This window comes from Camelus ferus, chromosome 7, assembly GCF_009834535.1.
Source record: "Camelus ferus isolate YT-003-E chromosome 7, BCGSAC_Cfer_1.0, whole genome shotgun sequence".
Classification (NCBI taxonomy): Eukaryota; Metazoa; Chordata; class Mammalia; order Artiodactyla; family Camelidae; genus Camelus; species Camelus ferus.
Window position 1 is genome coordinate 14,632,549 of NC_045702.1, and position 17,966 is coordinate 14,650,514.

A 17,966-nucleotide genomic window follows, 5' to 3' on the forward strand; every position below is an offset into this window, starting at 1 on the left:
AGAGAGTTAGCTGGGGCACTCTGAAAAAAGTGAAGATGGTCTTTTCTTTCTCCCTGCTTGTGAGAGTCAGTGATTTTTGGAGCCTGTTCTTTTGTATTTATATTTTCAATACTCCCGTGAGGTTTTGCAAGGTGTTTAAAACTGGGGCTGGGGTAGAATAATTCTTGAGACTTTAATTTCATACCCTCTGCAGTGGAGATTAGCATTCCAACCCTTGCTTTAACAGAGAATCAGGGACTTATTTATATGGTTTGCTAGGAATCATCCTCCACACAGCGGAGAACCCCTGGCTTCCTGCCATGCCCTGTGAATAAAGGGGGCATGATAATTTACAGAACTGTTTTTCCCTTCAGGAGATTTTGTTCTAGTTTACCTTAGCTCATTACTGATTCATGGGCAGCTGTTTTGGCTAAATGATGATGGAGGAGCAATATTAGGTGAGAGGCTAACAAAATATGCTGAAGGCTTTTCCACCATCCCTGTCCTTACAGGGTGTTGCTGGCAAAAAACCCAGTCAAGCCTGCTTTCATCTCCTCCATCTGTCCCTGTGAGTACTTTTCTCTTGTTAAGGTTCACTTGTGAAAGAACTGCAATCACCATTCATGTTTTTGCCATTTGCATTTTTACAAGGTACTCTGCTTTTATTAAGCACCAATCCACAGACTGTTCCGTATATGTGCCCAAAAGTCCATCCCTGTTTATATCCCCCCATTAGCAGTTGGCTTTGACTTGGTGGGGAGATAGGGACCCCCTCAACATTCCTAGCTCAGGCAGAGTCTTCAGCCAGATGGCAAAACTAGTTTAGCTTTAAAGACACTTTGGCCGCATCATTAGACCAGTTTGTAATTATTTTAAGGTTAGCCCTAGGTATGTTGACACCATAATTTCTGAAAGTGGACTTAAGCGTTATCTCGGTAGATAAATGCTTGTTTATTGGGTCTTATCACTTTAAAATTAGAGGTGGCTTTTTCAAAAGAAATACTTTGAGGCTAATCCCGGTTGACTTCTGAGATATTATTTCTCTGAATAATAGACACACAGACTTATTTACTTAAAGACTGTGCTTACAGCCCAGCAGATAAGGGAGTTAGTTGTACAGATAGTCTGTGTCACTCACATGGCAGATAACAAGAGTAGGAATTCTTGTTTTATTGAAACCAAGTACAAGCTACCTTGCATGATGTTACTGATTTGAACTATGCAAGCCCAAACCTACTCAAGAGAAGAACATTTTTCTATTCCACCAAACCCTAGACCACTTTGGAACTTTTGTTCAATTTAGTGGCACCAGACTACCTGTTATATACTGATAGAAAGTTGGAAAACTCACAGTTATAGATCTACATCTGCAGCTACAGCTACACCTGTATAAAATCTGTAACATTTGTGCCCACGAGTGATTTAATTAGTTTATATGATCAACTTTTACGGCTAACAGGTTGGCTGGGGGAGCGTAGGTGATAAAGGGAAAGGGTTACAATATCAAATTACTTCACACAAAAGCACCTTTTTTAGCATCACCTTGATTTATTCTCCTACTCTTTTTTTTTCCTCAGATGGAAAAATAATTTCATCAAGAAAACAAATATTTCTGCCAAAGTGAAATAATTTCATGTTTTAATACTTTTCTTAAAAAAAAAAGTTAACATTGAACTAGGGCATGCTCTAACCCCCTCCCCTCATTTTGCTGACTAAAAAAAATTTTTTAATCCACTGGCAGAAAACAAGATATTTTCCTCAAATAGAATGATCATATTTTATTGCTGCTTTGTTTAGTATGTATTTTTCTCAATTGGGAAAAAAAAGTCTAGGTGAAAAAATAACCTAACAAGAGAAGTAGTTTACATAGTCATAACATTTAAATTGCTGACAAAAGAAAAAAATGTAAAAAAAAAAAGATTTTAAATGTAAAATATCACGTAACTTCAAAAAACTTACCTCAATTTTCTATCATTTATCATGTACTATAAGTCAACTTTCTAAATAGGATTATAGTCCTTTATTATAAGCCCCTAGTCGTACTATGGTATACATTTAAAAAAAATGCTACTACGAAATTTTTCTTTTCGTTTCTGCCTATTGTATATTTAAGCTATAGATAATTTTTGAATAAAAAGCCTACGGTAGATATAAATGCAATAGTTAACTGATCCTGTTTGCTGATGTCCTTTTCATGTTCCACGGAAGGTGGCAGCTTTTAGTCCAGCATCTTCTCCTGTTTCTTGCCTTCCTTTTTCTTCTTCTTAGATTCTGCTGTGATTAAGAAGAAGAAAAAAAAAGCATTGCATTAGTAAGCATGGGGGAGGGAGCCACTTTTCTTATAAATGGCCAGGAATGAAATGATTAGATATATAGACAGGGGTGTGTGTGTGTGTGTGTGTGTGTGTGTGTGTGTGTGTGTGTGTGTGTGTGTGTTTGTGTCTGCTGTTGCCAGGAGGATGCCTATGGGAAGAGGCAGGAGTAATGCAGCCTACCTCTGTGTGTGAACACCTATAAATGCCTGTTATCTCATTGGTTGCCCCCGTTTGATAAACAACATACTGCCTGAAGGTACTTAGGAAATAGAAACACAGCAGGCATCTCTGAGAGAATAAGCCAGGTCAGTGCTCAGTGGAGAGCTACAAAGCTTTGCTTAGCCCTTCACCTCCCACATTCCCTCTCTGTGGGACTGTTGATAAGCCTTTTTTCTGGCAAACAATTTCAGAGTGCTTCCACTCCTGATCTGTTCTCTGCTTATACACTTGGCCAGCTATTAATATATGTGAACCACCTATGAACCTACCAAACACACAGCTTTGACCCTACAGAGACTCCTAGCCTTGGATGAAGCAAATGGAATGTACCAACGTGGGATAAGCCAGGTAAGTAAAACCATGAGAATTCAAATCAAAAGACTTTATCCTTTTCCACTCAATCATCTTGCCATCTCCCTTTTCCTAAGGAGAATGCAGTATAAAATAGGGCTTGTCAACTTTAGCTCCAAAGATAAGAACAGTCAGCATCACCTGCCTAGCAAGTGAAGTATATTGCTAAATGTTTCTAAGATACTTCCTCCACTCAGTCCATGATAGTGGCAGAAACGTGTGGGTTAAGGGCTGGAGTTTAAATTCTGGCTCCATCACTAAGTTACTATGAGACTCTGAGAAAGTTAATTCATGTATCTGGGTCTCAGATTCCTCACTTGTGAATGGGCATATGAAAATCCAAGTTAAATGAGTTGTATAAAATCCACTGAGAACAGAACACAGACTATATATAACATGTGCCAATAAAGGTTAGCAGTTATCATTAGTGTGATAATGATAACTTAGTGATAATAGACTAAGAACAAGAGGTAATTTCTCTGTAAAATTAATATACTTGGTCATCACCAAGACATTTGGACTAAGCGGGTCATTGAATGTGCTAAGCAACAGAGCAATACTGGGATGAAAACAATGGCCAGTAGGGATTAGGGATCATAGGGCAGGTGGGTGCTCAAGAGGGTCATAAGGCTTATGATGAGAGGGGACATGACATTCACCACAAATGTTATACAAAACCTAGCTTACACTTAAGCAGAGCTTGAAGTTTTCCATTCTTACCCTCACCACCTCTTCAGATAAGTTCCAACGTCCATTATATATTAGGGGAAGTAGTATTTGTGTACAGAGTCATTGTCCTGAGCTTCTTTTACTCAAGCTTCAAGGGTGCAATTAGGTCAGGAGTTGCTAAAATTTTGCTAAATTGCTGCTCCCAAGTATTCATTTTGTTCATGTATATCCCCAGCTTTCCGCCCTCTATACTGAAGAAACAATCTTTTACTCTGTTTTTACTTGTCATTATAAATGTCTCCTTCTCTTAACCCATGAAAGGTGAGATGACTGTAAGGTCAAAGAAGGTTTTATGTTTAATTTAGGAATAAATAGTCAGTGTCTGAACATTTAATAATTCCTAGTCTTTGGCTGACATTTTAAGCAACAGCTGTATATTAAAATGGTATCCTCAGGGAATAATCCAGGATGCCAACTGGAATAAAACTCTGATTTCCCTTGTCTCATATTCTCCAAAGCCCTTACTGGGGAATTCTCAGTAATTATAGTCCTCTAGCTCTCCAGTAGAGCTGGTGGTTGGGGCAACAGTTTGCATATTTTGGCTAGTAAATGGATCCCCATACTGATTAGGAGTTTGTAAAATTTTATTTCAAAACAATGAAAGTTATTCTGAACACTAGACACTATTTTATCTAACTAGCATAGGTCATTCATTTCAGGGAGCATTTTGGGAATGGGAATCTCTCCCCAGTTCTTGTTGGTGCAGGCAAGAGCACATCCTCTCTCTATTACCTGAGTCTGACATTTATTTTATATTCATCAATTAACAACTTGCTAAATACCAAGATATCAACCATTTAATCTGTACAATGTCAATCAATTTATTTTTCTGATGCAACCGGCAAATCATCATGGCATTCCTTTGACACACGACAGACCTTAAGTCCACCCTGGGTTCAATCTAAATAGAAAAATGAGGAGTCTTCAGTAAAAAACAGTGGAAAGAAGGAAGAACCTGCATTTGCATAAAGTTAGTTTGATTGCTCACATAGCAAATTGTTCAAATTTGAGAATAAAGAAGAAAATTGGGTCAGTAAAATTGCTTCCAATCAAAAGCATTTTTCTGGGTGACTTTTATGAACATTGTTCTGTCAAACAAAATGAGCTTTGTCACTACTTGTCTCTGTGGCCTCAAAAACTTATAAACAACTTCTCAAGCTTTACCCAGTCTACATGAGGGTTTTTAATTAGTATCATGGAGTCTGTGATCTGGAAAGAACTTAATCCATATCTGCTATGTAACTGGTGAAGAAATAGAGGCCAAAAGAGTGTCAGTGATTCCTCAAGGTCTACAATGATCCAAAAGGACAGTCAGATGAGAGGCCATTCCCTGACTCTTTGACCTCCTCACGTAACACAGCACTGCTTCCATTCATCATCACATCTCTAGTAAATGCCTAATGGTCTTATTTTGTGCTTATCTGATGCCCGTTGTTCAAATCACTCCTTTTGCTTGAATCTCTACACTTATGCTTATTTCAGTTACGCATGAGCATCATTCTTTTTCTCTCTTAGTCTTTGGCCTTCAAACCCAGTCTTCAGACCATCAACCCCACGCTTCCACTGCCACCTCCATCTTGTTAATGCTGCCCGTTATTCAGGTACTTGGTATTTTTGACACTATTTCTCATTTGTTGACCTCTTGGTCTGAGCTGGAAGCCTATTACCTTTATTTTCCCTATTAGGGCACTTATCTCTAGTATTATAATGGCCACCAAAGTGTAAGCTATGTAGAAAACTCAAAATTTAGCCAAGAAAATTCTTTCTTTCAATGCACAGCAACTACTGATAGTAAAGAGAAGTCTTCACCTAGAGAATTGGTTCTAATTGATGTCGGCCACTTACCAGCTGTGTGATCTTGGGCAAACCAATCATTCTGCATGTGTTTCCTGTAAACTGGGGACCATAAAACCTGGTATATCCTGCTCAGAGGGCCATCATGAACATCACATGAGATTATGACCTTTGAGATCCCATTTTGCTACTACTGCATGAAAAACAAATACAGCAAATATACACTCTACACCCACTACATATCAGGCGCTGTTCTAGATGCTGGGAAATAATGTCAAACAAGACAAAATTCTGCTCCCATAGAGTTCACATTACAAGTGGTGTTTTCAAGACTGCTTTACGTGAGAGTCTTTCAAAATTGTGAAGTACTCTGTAAGTGTATTTATATTAAAAATCACGGGTATACAGCAGCTATTTTTATGGCTTCAATGCCTGTTTCTTTTGCTACATCACAGATGCATGATGTGGAAGAGAATGAATTAGTAGGAGAAAAAGTATGTCTATAGTAGATTTAGCTGAAGCGAAGAGAGGGTTTCTCCTCTCTGAATTATTTCATTCTTCTTAAAAAAATATTAATTACTATCCAGTTTTAAAAGTAATAACAGCTTATATAGAAAATAAAGAAACATATGGTAAAGAAATTACCCATGGATTTACAATATAGAGATGACATTTTTAGCAACAGATTCTATTCACGTTTCCTTTCTATATATATATATATATATATATAATATATACCTTAACTAGGAACATGTTGACAGTTGATAAAGTATAAAAGTTCTACTGTGTTATTTTTCATGCCACTGCATACACTTTGAAACATGACCAAGAAGTATTCCTTTATGACATTCAGGCCCTTATTTTTTGTAACCCTTCTTCTTTTGTTGGTCAGCTGGCATGCTCTCACTTTTTATTACTATAAATAATGATTCAATGTGTATTTTTGCAGACAAATCATTGCATATTTAAGTTTTGTCCTACTGTATATGATTAGAAGAGGATCTGCTGGATCAAAGGACAGGATTTTAAAGCTCCAGGTATGTATTGACATACTTCTTTCTTGAAAGGAAGTACCAATTTAAATTTTTATCAGCAACTTATATAAGAGTCCGTCACAGTAAACTCATTCTCAAAAGGCAGATAACCAAACAGGATGCATCACTTCTTTTCCATCTACTCACAGGCCCTTTTAGAAATAGGATTGCCATGTGGTTGGTATAAGTAAACACTCACTCCCATTTCCAGTATTTGGGAAATCTGCAAGAAATAAGGTTGTGAGTGGGCACTGAAAGAAAGACATCAATTTAATTTTTTTTTAAGATCTTGAGAGATGTTATTGTAAGATGCAGAAGAGTTGAAAATTCTGAAATAAGCTTATGTCATTTTCTTAGCAAAATGTCTTGGTTTGATTTCTTTTTTTCTGATGACCTGTTGTGTATATACAGAATATAAAAAGAGAATTAAGAGATGAAATTATTTGAGTACTTAACTAAAGCAAGTCAACTTGTTTGCTACTGATTCAAATAAAATGGCTTTGGGTCATTAAACCAATGGGAAGAACTATTGATTAGAATAGGAAGGAGATGTATGCCTTCTAAGAAGTGGAATTCCTATATGAGGAAGCTATGGACACTCTGAAGATTCAGAGGTCAAGAGTGCCAGAGGACAAGGACAGAGGGAGGTGTGCCACAGAGAGCCCTAAAGTTAACTAACCTGTGGAGACTTGTTCAATAAATCATGGAAACTGAGTGGAGGAAAAGGATCAGATTACTGTCAAACAGTAAAATCACAGTGTAAATAAATCCAGAAGTCTGGATACCACCAACACCCTTTTAATGCTTCTTGAACCTATTTAAAGGACCTCATTCGTTGCCTAGTGTCCTGGAAATATCTAATTCCTGCACTATGCCAGCTGTGTCTCAGAACTGATAATAAGGCTGGCTGAATTGTCAATGTACAACTCAGTGATCCACCAGGATTCCAGGTACTAGGCTTCCTAGCATGGTGCCATTCATTAAATTTCCCAGTATTTTGGTTTAAATTGACGTAGCATATATTAAGTGACACAATACAGGAAGAAATTTCTATATATTTAAAAATACAAAGTATAATCATTTAAATTTTTTCATAATACATTATTCTCAGATATAATTCAGTCCCACCTCTGTGGAGTAATTTGTTGTTTCTTTTTCAATTTCTTATTTTGTAATACCCCTCGCTTCATTTCCTCTTTTATGGACTCAGTGCATTTACTTCTAGGATTATGTATGGAATACATATGTACCTACATACATATGTACCTGCCGGCACCGGGCTTCTCCTCTGTGCTGCCCACGTGTGGGATACCTATTCTTTCCCTCATGTCCACCTTCATTTTTGCTCATCACCTCTGTTTCATAACAATACCTCTCAATTATCTGCCCTTCTACACAAGTTTGCTCTCTGATATCAAGGGCATTAAAGATCCTATACAAACTAAATATATCTGGACCCTTTGCGGCACCTCTGTTTTGCCCCCATTTACTTTGGGAGGTGACTCAGCACAACTGCATCGCGTCAAAATAGAAAGTTCAGCTATGAAAGTGCTGGTGAGTAATGTGGACTTAACTGTCAGTTTAGTGGAGATGAGGAAATTATTTCATCAACCACGCAGAGCAAGTTTGGTAAAAGTCCCTAAGCACGTCAGTTATTTTCCAAAGCAACGCTCCCTGTATCAGTAGACTAAGCTCTACTCCCTCCACCCAGAGACTCCTCTCCGCAGCCTTTCAGCCGCTTTTCCCTCCTGTCTCTCCGTTTCCCTTTCTTTAAGTGAAGCAGTGGAGACAACCACTGGTTTCTCCAACCATCAAGGAGGAGTCCCTTTTAGGAGGTGCTTTCGGATACACATTTGCATGAGTGTGTCGAGGTCCCTCCCTGATCTGACCTATATGTGTGTGTACCAGGGAGACAGTCACCAATCAAACCTGTTTTTATCTCGGCACATTTACATCTTCCTTATGTAATAGCTACATCTACTCATGTGATTGGAAATGTAAAAACAACTGAAATCTTTGGTGGATTTTTCCTCTGAGAGTCACAAGAGAGAAGAGCAGTGAAGAAGGGAATCAGAGGTGCTTCATCTGTACGTCCTTTAATCCACGGCCTTTGCACTTGAATATAGTTGCAGAAAGAAACCAGAAAGCTATGCATGTGTCTGTGTGTGTGTGTGTTTGCATTCATATTCAGCTGCTACATTTTATCTTTTTCACCTTTGGCAAAAAAAAAAAAAGTTTTAAAGTACTAAATAAAATGGAAGAGAGGCAAATATAACTAAAGCAAGCGAAACTCTGCAAAGAATATATAACTTTATATAAGTAGCTTTGAGAATGTGGGTGCAATTATGCCTGTGTATTTGCAGGTGCAATAGCACGCAATTCTGATACCTGTGTTAGAGACTCGGGTGTGCGTGTGTGTGTGGCTTGGCAGTCACTACATGCTTGTCACACTTGGTGATACTGCCAGCCCCTAACTCCATTCCCATGTCTCCTAGTTATTTTGAAGAACCCTCAAAGTCAACTAAAATAGAGTGATACACTTAAATGCACGTGTAACACACACACCCAAAGCCATAGGTGGGGAATGAATGTTTAGGTTTCTTCTGTTCAGCAAAAGTGTCTTCCCCTTCCTCAGTCCACAGGCCACTCTCAAGACCTTACACTCCTTGACAGTGACCTCCCCACACTGACTTTTTCTGCATCAAATGCAGAAAAAAGAACATTTATTTCTGATACGATATTGAAATGTTTAAAAGCCTGTTTCTACAATAATGAGGGCATAGGTAGAAAATTTATCTTACTATAAAATATTATAAATTATATTGTAGTGTAAGTTAGAAATGAAATACATCATTGTAAACCATAGGTAGTTCCCAACTAGCACATTATTATTTTTCTATTATCATATCTGATCCTTAATGTTATATGACTGGTGCTACTGGAAATTCAAATTATGATTTATAGAAAAGGGGAAAAGCTTGAACTCCAGAATATTTAAAATTTCATTAAGTGCAGCTCCATAAATCACTTTTTACTTGCTCCAAAATGAATTTTTCTCTTTCGGTCCATGTATTAGTTGTTATGTCCCCTACGAAAATTCATGTTAAATTCCTAATTCCAACACCTCAGCATGTGAACGTATTTGGAGACGGGGCCTTTACAGAGGTAATCAAATTAAAATGAGGTCATTAGAGCAGGCCCTAGTCCAGTGTGACTGATGTCCTTGTAAGAAGAGGAAGTTTGGACACAGACTCGCACAGAGGGAAGACGATGTGAAGACACCAGGAGAGGACGACCGTCTGTGAGCCAAGGAAAGAGGCCTGGAACAGATCCCTCCCTCATGGCGTTCAGAAGGAATCAACCCTGCCGAAACCTTGATCTCAGACTTCAAGCCTCCAGAATTGTGAGAAAATAAGTTTGTGCTGTTTAAGCTGCCCAGTCTATGGAACCTTGTTACAGCAGCACTAGCAAACTAATACTTCAGTGAGCAAAATTTCACACTTTCATTTTTATATATCCTTCAGGTCAACCTCATTAGTTGTGAAGATGCAAAATACATGTGAGCTTATTGTTATTTTTGAAAAATTTGTCCCCTAGATTTTAAAAGACATCATTTAAATATATGACTTTGGTACTGCATATTCTAGGGTTGTGAGCTCTCGGCATTAATCCACTCACCTGTCTCTACCCTTGTCCCCCAGAGTCAAGCAGGGGAGCTCCACTTCCCCGCCGCAGGATTCCTCCCACCCCCAGGCACCCAATGCTCTGTCCACAGCAGCAGCAAAGGTTAGATCTAAAGACATTTTCCTGGATTTCTCTTCATTTTTTAGACCACAGCCTTCACAGCAGCTTAATTGATTCCTCTTGTGCATCTGGGCAAGATCTGAAAATAAAGTTTTTATGTCTTCTGTAGAATAAAAATAATTCCTGAAATTATTTTCACCTTGCAGGAGCGAGTGCTGTGAGTGTGTGTGAACCTACAGTAAACAGCTATGGGCCTGGGCCCCAGTGTGCCCCAGCAGTAGGACACCAGGAAGATCTTTACCAGCTTCTTGCTCTTTGGATTTCTGAAGAGCTCTTCTGCAAATACTGTTTATTCCTCTAGAAAAAGTCTTTTTCTCTTTTCCCTGCCTCTGTGCACTGAGCAACAACCAGCCGGCTTTGATTTCCCTGGAGGTTCCTGAAGGCTGTGCATCAGGGCAAAGCCAGCTGGAGTCACTGGGACGCTCGCTGCACAGTGTCTCCGCCGGCAGCGTTTGTTACCAGGACACCAGTGCCTTGGATCCTATGAATAGCATCTCTGTGAATCTCACAGTGGAGAGGAGGCAGTCCTGAATCCAGCCCAGGGTTGAGCCTGGGAGGACACTAAGTGTAATGGATGCACTGCAGTACTGTGTCTTACTCTGGAGGAATTCAGGCTCTCAAGGACTGCAGCTTGAGAAATGCAGCACAAAATTTTATCATGTGCCTTCATGCAATTGTTACACAAAGACACGCTTGAGTCAGAAATTATCTGACACCACTCAATCAATGGTAAATGACCCTAAACACACTTATATTAATGTTTTAGAATTATCATTAAAGCGAAAACCAAAATTATTCATTTATTTTAGAATACCCAAAGAGATCTCATAGGAAGCACTGAGTTTTGGAAGCATTGGTCTAACAGAAAGAACTGTGGACACAGACTGTCCTGGCCTGAAGTTCAAGCCTGACCCCTTTGGCTGGGTGACCTTGTGCAAGCTGCAACCTTAGCGTCCTCATTTGTAAAACACGACCCAAGCTCCTTGGGGCTGCCGTGGGCATCAAGTGAGACAGCGCATGCTAAGGGCTTAGTATAATGCCTGTCACATAGAAAATACTCAATAAATTGCAGCTACTTTTATGATGCTTAAGAAATGCTGATGACAATTGCTCCAACCTAAAACACAAAGCAGAAGTTCTCAATCCAGAAGTTAGTAGGGAGCAATGTAGAAGCTTCAGGGGGGAAAAAAGACGATCCCTCCGCTCAGTAACTAATTAGTGTGAAGAATGCTCTATTATGCAGCCTTCCTTAATACTGACTATTATATATCTGCTTTGTGTGTGCACAGCTGATGAGCCTCTGAGCGTGGAATTTACCAAGGGAGATGAAGGCAGATACACAGTGTGAAGTAAACCCTGCAAATATTTATAGTTCCTGGTTCTAACATCTGTCACGACAATTAGAACTAAAAATTCGTTAATAAGGATGGAAGTAAAACACCCAGGTGGCTCTTCTTCCAGGTGAGTGCGCTGTGCTTTACCTGTGATCTCTCTGCACATTTTTTTTTTTTTGTAGCCAGTGAATGAATGATGTGCTCTAGTGAGCCAGACCAGGATAGTGTAGCCAGACCTGGACACATCATTCATTCATTCCTCATGTCAGTACTATTTGTTGAGCTCCTCGCACAGACTAGGGTCAGTAACTCACAGAGGTGAATGGGTTGTGGCTCCTGACCTCGAGAGGGTCAGTGTGGGGCAAGGCAGATGTGCACTCACTGTGGAGGATGGATGAATACAGAGAAGTCAGCCGTCGGAGAGAACGCAGCCACTCCAGGCTTGGGAAGGGAAGTCTGGCAAGTGTTCACACTGATCTCTTTTCTAATTTTTGAACAAAACAAGCTCTTTTTGGCCTCAAGGACTTTGAACTTCCCCATGTTTCATTTAGAACACTAGTACGGCTAGCTGCTTCTCTGTCTTCTAGTCCAAGTTCAGAAGTTGCCTCTCAAAGGAAGCTTTCCCTGGTCACTCTAACTTGGCCCCTCCTCCTCTTAGTCCCGCGAACACTTGGCTCTTTAGATTTTAAGACTACTTACCCCAATATGTAGTTCTTATTTTAATTATTAGTTATTTATTTTGGTCACTATTATCTACCCACCACTAGAACGTAGCAGTACCACCTGCTCCATTGTAGGCTTTTCATAGATTTTAGAAATAAACAAGAAAATTGGAAATAATGCCAAAGCACCGGATGCTTCTCTCTTTCATAGCATTTGTCACTCTGTGCAGGACATTGGAATTCATTCTCGGGCTTCTCCTATTGCACTAGAGGTCCATAGAGGTCATTGATTTATACCTCATGCTAACTCTAACCTATAGCACCCACTCCAGAATATTTGTTGAATGAATAAGCTGGGTTTTACAGAATGGAATGTAGGAGGTATAGAAGAAGGAGAATGGGTTCCAGGTTTCTAGAACCACAGGTGCAGAGAAATGGACATATGAGAAATCATGGCCCATTAAGCCACCTCCGGGAGTTTGGTGTGGCTGGGGCAGAGTACACGGCAACGTCTGGAGCAGGGATCCAGCAAAAGCCAAATAGGATGATACATGAGCAGCATGTCCTGCTAAGGAGCCAGGACCTGGGGCTGATGGGAAGCCATGATAAAAGAGGGATTCTAGGAAGAATAAATGGGTCTGAAATTCTTATCTTTTTTAGATAAGAAACGGAGCTACCAGTGTTGAATATACAGGGGTAGGAGCTGTGCATAATGCAGGAGATCTAGAGTCAGACTGCCTTGCATTCAAGTCCTGGCTCCTCTGCTTATTAGCTGTATCACTTTACATCAGGCATCTCTGAGCCTCAGTTTCCTTATATGTAAAAGGAGGGATAATCATAGTAACTATTTCACAGAGTCTTGTGACTATTCAGTGACACAGCATATGAGCAATGTACTCAACTGTAATCAAAACCTACTAGGCTCTCAAGAAATATTAACTATAATTAGTATTATTGTAATCACTATAATTTTTTTGCCTGAAAAGATGCTGAGGGAAACACTCATCTCCATTTGGAAGGAAGGAAATGGTCTTTAGAATACTGCACATTTATCAAGCATTTTTATGTAAGTTACTTCATCTTTACAACAGTGCTGTGAGATATTCACTGTAGACTTTTGTTTACAGAAGATGAAACAGATATTCTAATAAGGAAGGGGCAGAATTAGATCTTCTTGCTTCAAGTACAGTATCATAGATGGAAAGTTAAATACAGATGTTCAAAGATTTCCTCAAACAGAGTAAAAAAGAAATGAAAACCTTGAGGCCAAACTGAATGAGTGTTTCCCTCTGATCAAGAAGAACAGAAGTCCCGTAAGATACCCTAGGCTGCCTCTTTCTGGTCAAATCCAAGGGCAGCAGCCATCAACCCCACTGTGGGTCACAGGGGGAGGGATCCCATCCCAGGCTGGCCTACAGTGGGAGTCTGTGCGTTCACCTCTCCCAGCACAGTTAAAATCTCTCAGTCCAGCAAAGCTCATCACAGGGTGTTGCCCTGCTCATTACCAAGGGATGTCAGAGCCCAGAAAATAGAAAGACATGTAGGGGAGCCTCTTTTACCTTTAAAAGAACTAACAAAAGAACCTATGTAGCGGGAGAGAATTGAGAATGCTGGGGATATCCCTTTACTGACCCTCTTTCACATTTAATAATCAGCTGCCAAATGCTGTGTCCTGCACACAGCTGAGTCTCTCACTTAAAAAGTTGCTTTTCTTTTTATCTTTAAAAATAAATTGTCAAACCTGAGAGGGCTAGGTGTGATCCAAAAGAAAAAAAAAAAGCAGCAACATGGCAAAACTTCTAGAAGTAGCTGGGAAGAAATCTAAGGGATTGGGGTTATGGTGAGCACGGAAATTTAACAAGGATTTGGTAACAGCAGAGCATGAATTGGTGGACAGGACAGCAGGAGGGACTAACACTGTTGCCTAGACCACCTGTAATGTAGACATCCATCCATGTGCTCCCGCCCCTGCCTGTCCTGGAAACCATTTGAGAATAACCTTCTGTGAGACAAACTTGGAAACAGATATGCATGCAAAGCTGGCCTGTTGGTATTAAAAGGAGCTTCACAACACTCCTTAGGACCACAGCTCCGCTTCAGATGGGCCCATCCTACCAACTTGCTAGGTCCTAGTCAAATTCTCTGGCCCTTCTGGAGATTCTGTGAGCTGCATGACATCCTCAATCAACCCCTTTCTGCTTCATTAGCTAATCTAGATCTTGCTGCAACTAAAAACTCTGACAGATATAGGATTTTCTTAATTAAAAACTTCCATTAATACTCGCAATCTCTTTTCCTAAGAAATGAAAACTTCAAGTGTCCAACATAATTTCTCACCAATCTATCCCTGCCAGATTCTGGCAGCAATTAAGCAAATTCTAATTACAGTCTTTTAGTCAATCAGTGACCATCCCCAGAGCAATCCGTTCCCACCCCAGGAAAGCTACATTCCAACTTTGCATCTTTCAATTCTTATGTCTACGTAAGAGTTCCAATATTCTCTCCTCTTCTGGGTATATAATTTAGAAATGGATGACTAAAACCTCTCTCATAATAATACCTACTTTCAAGGATATATGGAATTTTATAAGATAATATTTGTAAAACACCTATAGCAAAGGGCAAGAGTAGAAACAGAACAATACTAATGATAGCAGAGATTCCCTTTCATTATTACTTGTTTTTCCATTGATGAGAATTAAATGAGCTCTCTTAAGTGTAGAACTTCACAAAGGGAAAGCCAGAATGTCCACTCATGGCTATTTGAGAAAAACAGTATAAAAATATACACAACCCACATATTCTATTTGGACATTTTACTTAAACCAAGAAAAAGAATGTCCTGGAAAGTGTGTGTGAATCCCATGAAGAAAACCTTCTATCTGACACCTCTCCCTAGCTCAACTCGTAGTAAAGATTTTTCTTTGTGCAGAGTTCCTGGTGCCAAAACGGCATCCGTAGAACCTCCGTTGTTGAGAGGGAAAAGACTGGTTAGTTTTAACACAGGCATGTTATGCACAAACAGAAGGCTACATTTTAATGATCTACAAAGTGCATAACTGGCAGTTCTGTGAAACACAGAACTCACTTACCCCATTTCCAATGAATTACACACCTTAATTTTGACATATAAAGAATTACAGAATGTCTCTACCCACTTGATATATGCTTACTACCATTTTTCAAGGTAAAGCCTGAACCTAACTTCTAACCTTCCTTACATGCCACTGGATGGAAAACGTAAAAGAGTGAACTATTCACCAGTCCAGTTAAAAAAGGAACTCATTTAATGTATTCACCAAGTATCCTGAGGGGTCTTTCTTAATCATGTCCCCACTTTGACTTAATCCGAACTCTTCAACATTTTCCATATACACCTAGCCCCACCACCATCCACCACCTAATCCTGCTCCATTTTTTTCCTCCCCAGCCATTAAGCTGCAGTTTCTCTTATCCCCCGAGAGAACAGGGACAGCAGGTGTGCTTGAGCGTGTGTGTGTGTATGTATGTGCACCTGTGTATGTGTGGTCTCTGAATTTCCCACGAGAGCAGTAATTCTCAATTTTGGCTGATACTGAAATCTCCTAAGGAATATTTTAATTTTCAAAACTACTGATGCTGATTTAGTTGGTCTGGTTTATGCCTGGACACCAGGATTTTTATAAGTTCCAATTGAAAATTCCAGCATGTATCCCAGGTTGTGAATCACTGGGCTGGAACACAGAGACATCTTCAATCCCTTTTCTTTTTGACTCTATATTTATGCTGAATATTTTGGTTTTCTGACTGGGTTAAAAATCAATCAGTTTGGAAACTGTATCTCTGATGTTCTTCCAGTTTGGGGAATATCTCACTGAAGAGATGAGGCTACTACTTTTCATTAGATCTGTGTATTTGTCTCCAGACAAGTGACATGTGTACAGCTGGCAAAGGAATTCAGTGCAAGGACCCCACCCCCATGTCATGCCTTCCAAATACACACTACAAGCCGCAGAGATTTCCCTGACCTGTAAGGGGCAGCCTGAATCCTAGATGTGCACCTGCAGGTCTAGCCTGCATCTGGCCATCCTGAAGTTGAAGGTAACCATTTCTATGGACAACTCCCTGTGAAATGAGCCCATTCTAACCATTAGCAGCAAGTCAGCCAATCCTCCCCAGTTGCTGGGGATTTTCTTTTCCTATTTTCATTTATTATGGACTTCATGTTCATTTTTCTGGGTTTCTACTTATAATTAACCTGGCCAGTATGAGTTTTCAGGTCCATTTCAGAGCTCAAGTATAAACAGAGGCCAAAGAGATGTTTTAATTTAGAGTTCACTGAGGCCCACGGTATTCATTTGCTGGGGGTGGCTTCTTCTGAGGTCTCTCTCCTCGGCTTGTAGATGGTTATCTTCTCCCTGTGTCTTCACATGGTCTTCCTTCCGTGTTTGTCTGTGTCCTAAACTCCTCTTCTTACATGCCAGCCATATTGCATTAGGGCCCACCCATATGACTTCCTTTAACTTTTAATTACCTCTTTAAAGGCCCTGTCTCCAAATATAATCACATTCTGAGGTATTGAGGGTTAGGACTTCAACATTTTAATTTTGGGGGATTTAACTGAGACTATACAACCGTGAAATAAAAGAATTTGTTGCCTTCTTGTCTTCCCTCAGCTGGGATTCTATTTTTATGAAACCATGGCCATGATATTGTTTGGCTGACTTTCTCCAGCATAAGAGCAGAGTCTGACTTTTTGGGAATGACTAGAAAGAGAGCTCCACATAATTCTGAAGTTCCATGATAAATGTACTGAATAAGTTAATCTAACTAAACAAATAGAAAGGCTCCGAAAGAAATATAAGAAATACAGAACTTACCAGGTGGTAGAAAATGGAAAGATGGAAAATAAATTAACTGATTTCACAAAAACGATAAATGCTTGATGACCTAGGAGACGCCTGACTTTAAACCTTCAGCTTCGTGGTCTTCCTAAGCTTGTTCACTCCTGTCAGGACGCAGTCCTGGTTTGGGGCTTGGAATTTATAGCCAACACAGAGCTATATATTTAGAGCATAGAGTTTTAACTGGCGGTTTTGCTAAGTGGTTTATTTGTGCTAGGAGACTGTTTCAGTCCCTCTGTCTGTGCAGAGGACTTCAATTTGAATTCACCAACTGCCTGCTGAAAAGTACTCACGTGATGTTCAATGTATTTATTTTTCAATCCCTTTCTGAAGGTAATTCACCCAAGTTTTCCTTCTGGAAAATTTGAGTCTGCACATCTGAAGATCCCACCTGAGTCCATCATTCCGTTCACATTAAAACTGTGGTAACGGCAAGAACCCACCTTGAGGTTTGGGCTTAGTCAGTTTGCCACAGGGCTTGGAGATGGTGACCGTCTTCTGGCAGTCCGCGTTGTGGAGGGCCCGCTTCAGGCTTCCGGTTCTGGTCTTCAAGGCTGTGTTCAGGTCACACTCTCCCCAGGCCTGGAACTGGTATTTGCACTCCGCTAAAGGCAGGGTAGGACCAAAGAGACATCTCTGAGTTCCTCTGGGCGTGCCATGAAAGAAGACACACTTTTGTCTATAACTTTTTGTAGTGAAGTAATTGTCGGTTCACGTGCAGTGGTAAGAACTAGCACAGAGAGATCCCACTGACCCTGCACCCAGTTTCCCTCAGTTGTGCTGTCACACAGAGCTACAGTCCAACAGCACAACCAGGAAACTGACTTGGATATTCCATGGAAGTCATTTAGGTTTCCCCAGT

The 17,966-nt window shown here is 40.0% G+C and overlaps 1 protein-coding gene across 2 annotated transcripts in view; it reads right to left on the reverse strand.

The window, feature by feature from the left end:
• Positions 1-1,507: 1,507 nt before the first annotated feature.
• PTN (pleiotrophin) overlaps positions 1,508-17,966 on the reverse strand; it is an 85,668-nt gene continuing 69,209 nt past the window's right edge. The window contains exons 4-5 of one of the 2 annotated variants that reach the window (XM_006173065.3): positions 17,548-17,709; positions 1,508-2,250 (exon numbers count right to left, since the gene is read on the reverse strand). In XM_006173065.3, the coding sequence (XP_006173127.1) occupies positions 2,198-2,250; positions 17,548-17,709 (215 nt within the window). In that variant the 3' untranslated portion in view covers positions 1,508-2,197. Of the gene's footprint in view, positions 2,254-17,547; positions 17,710-17,966 lie in introns of both variants that reach the window. The other variant, XM_006173064.3, reaches the window with a different exon arrangement.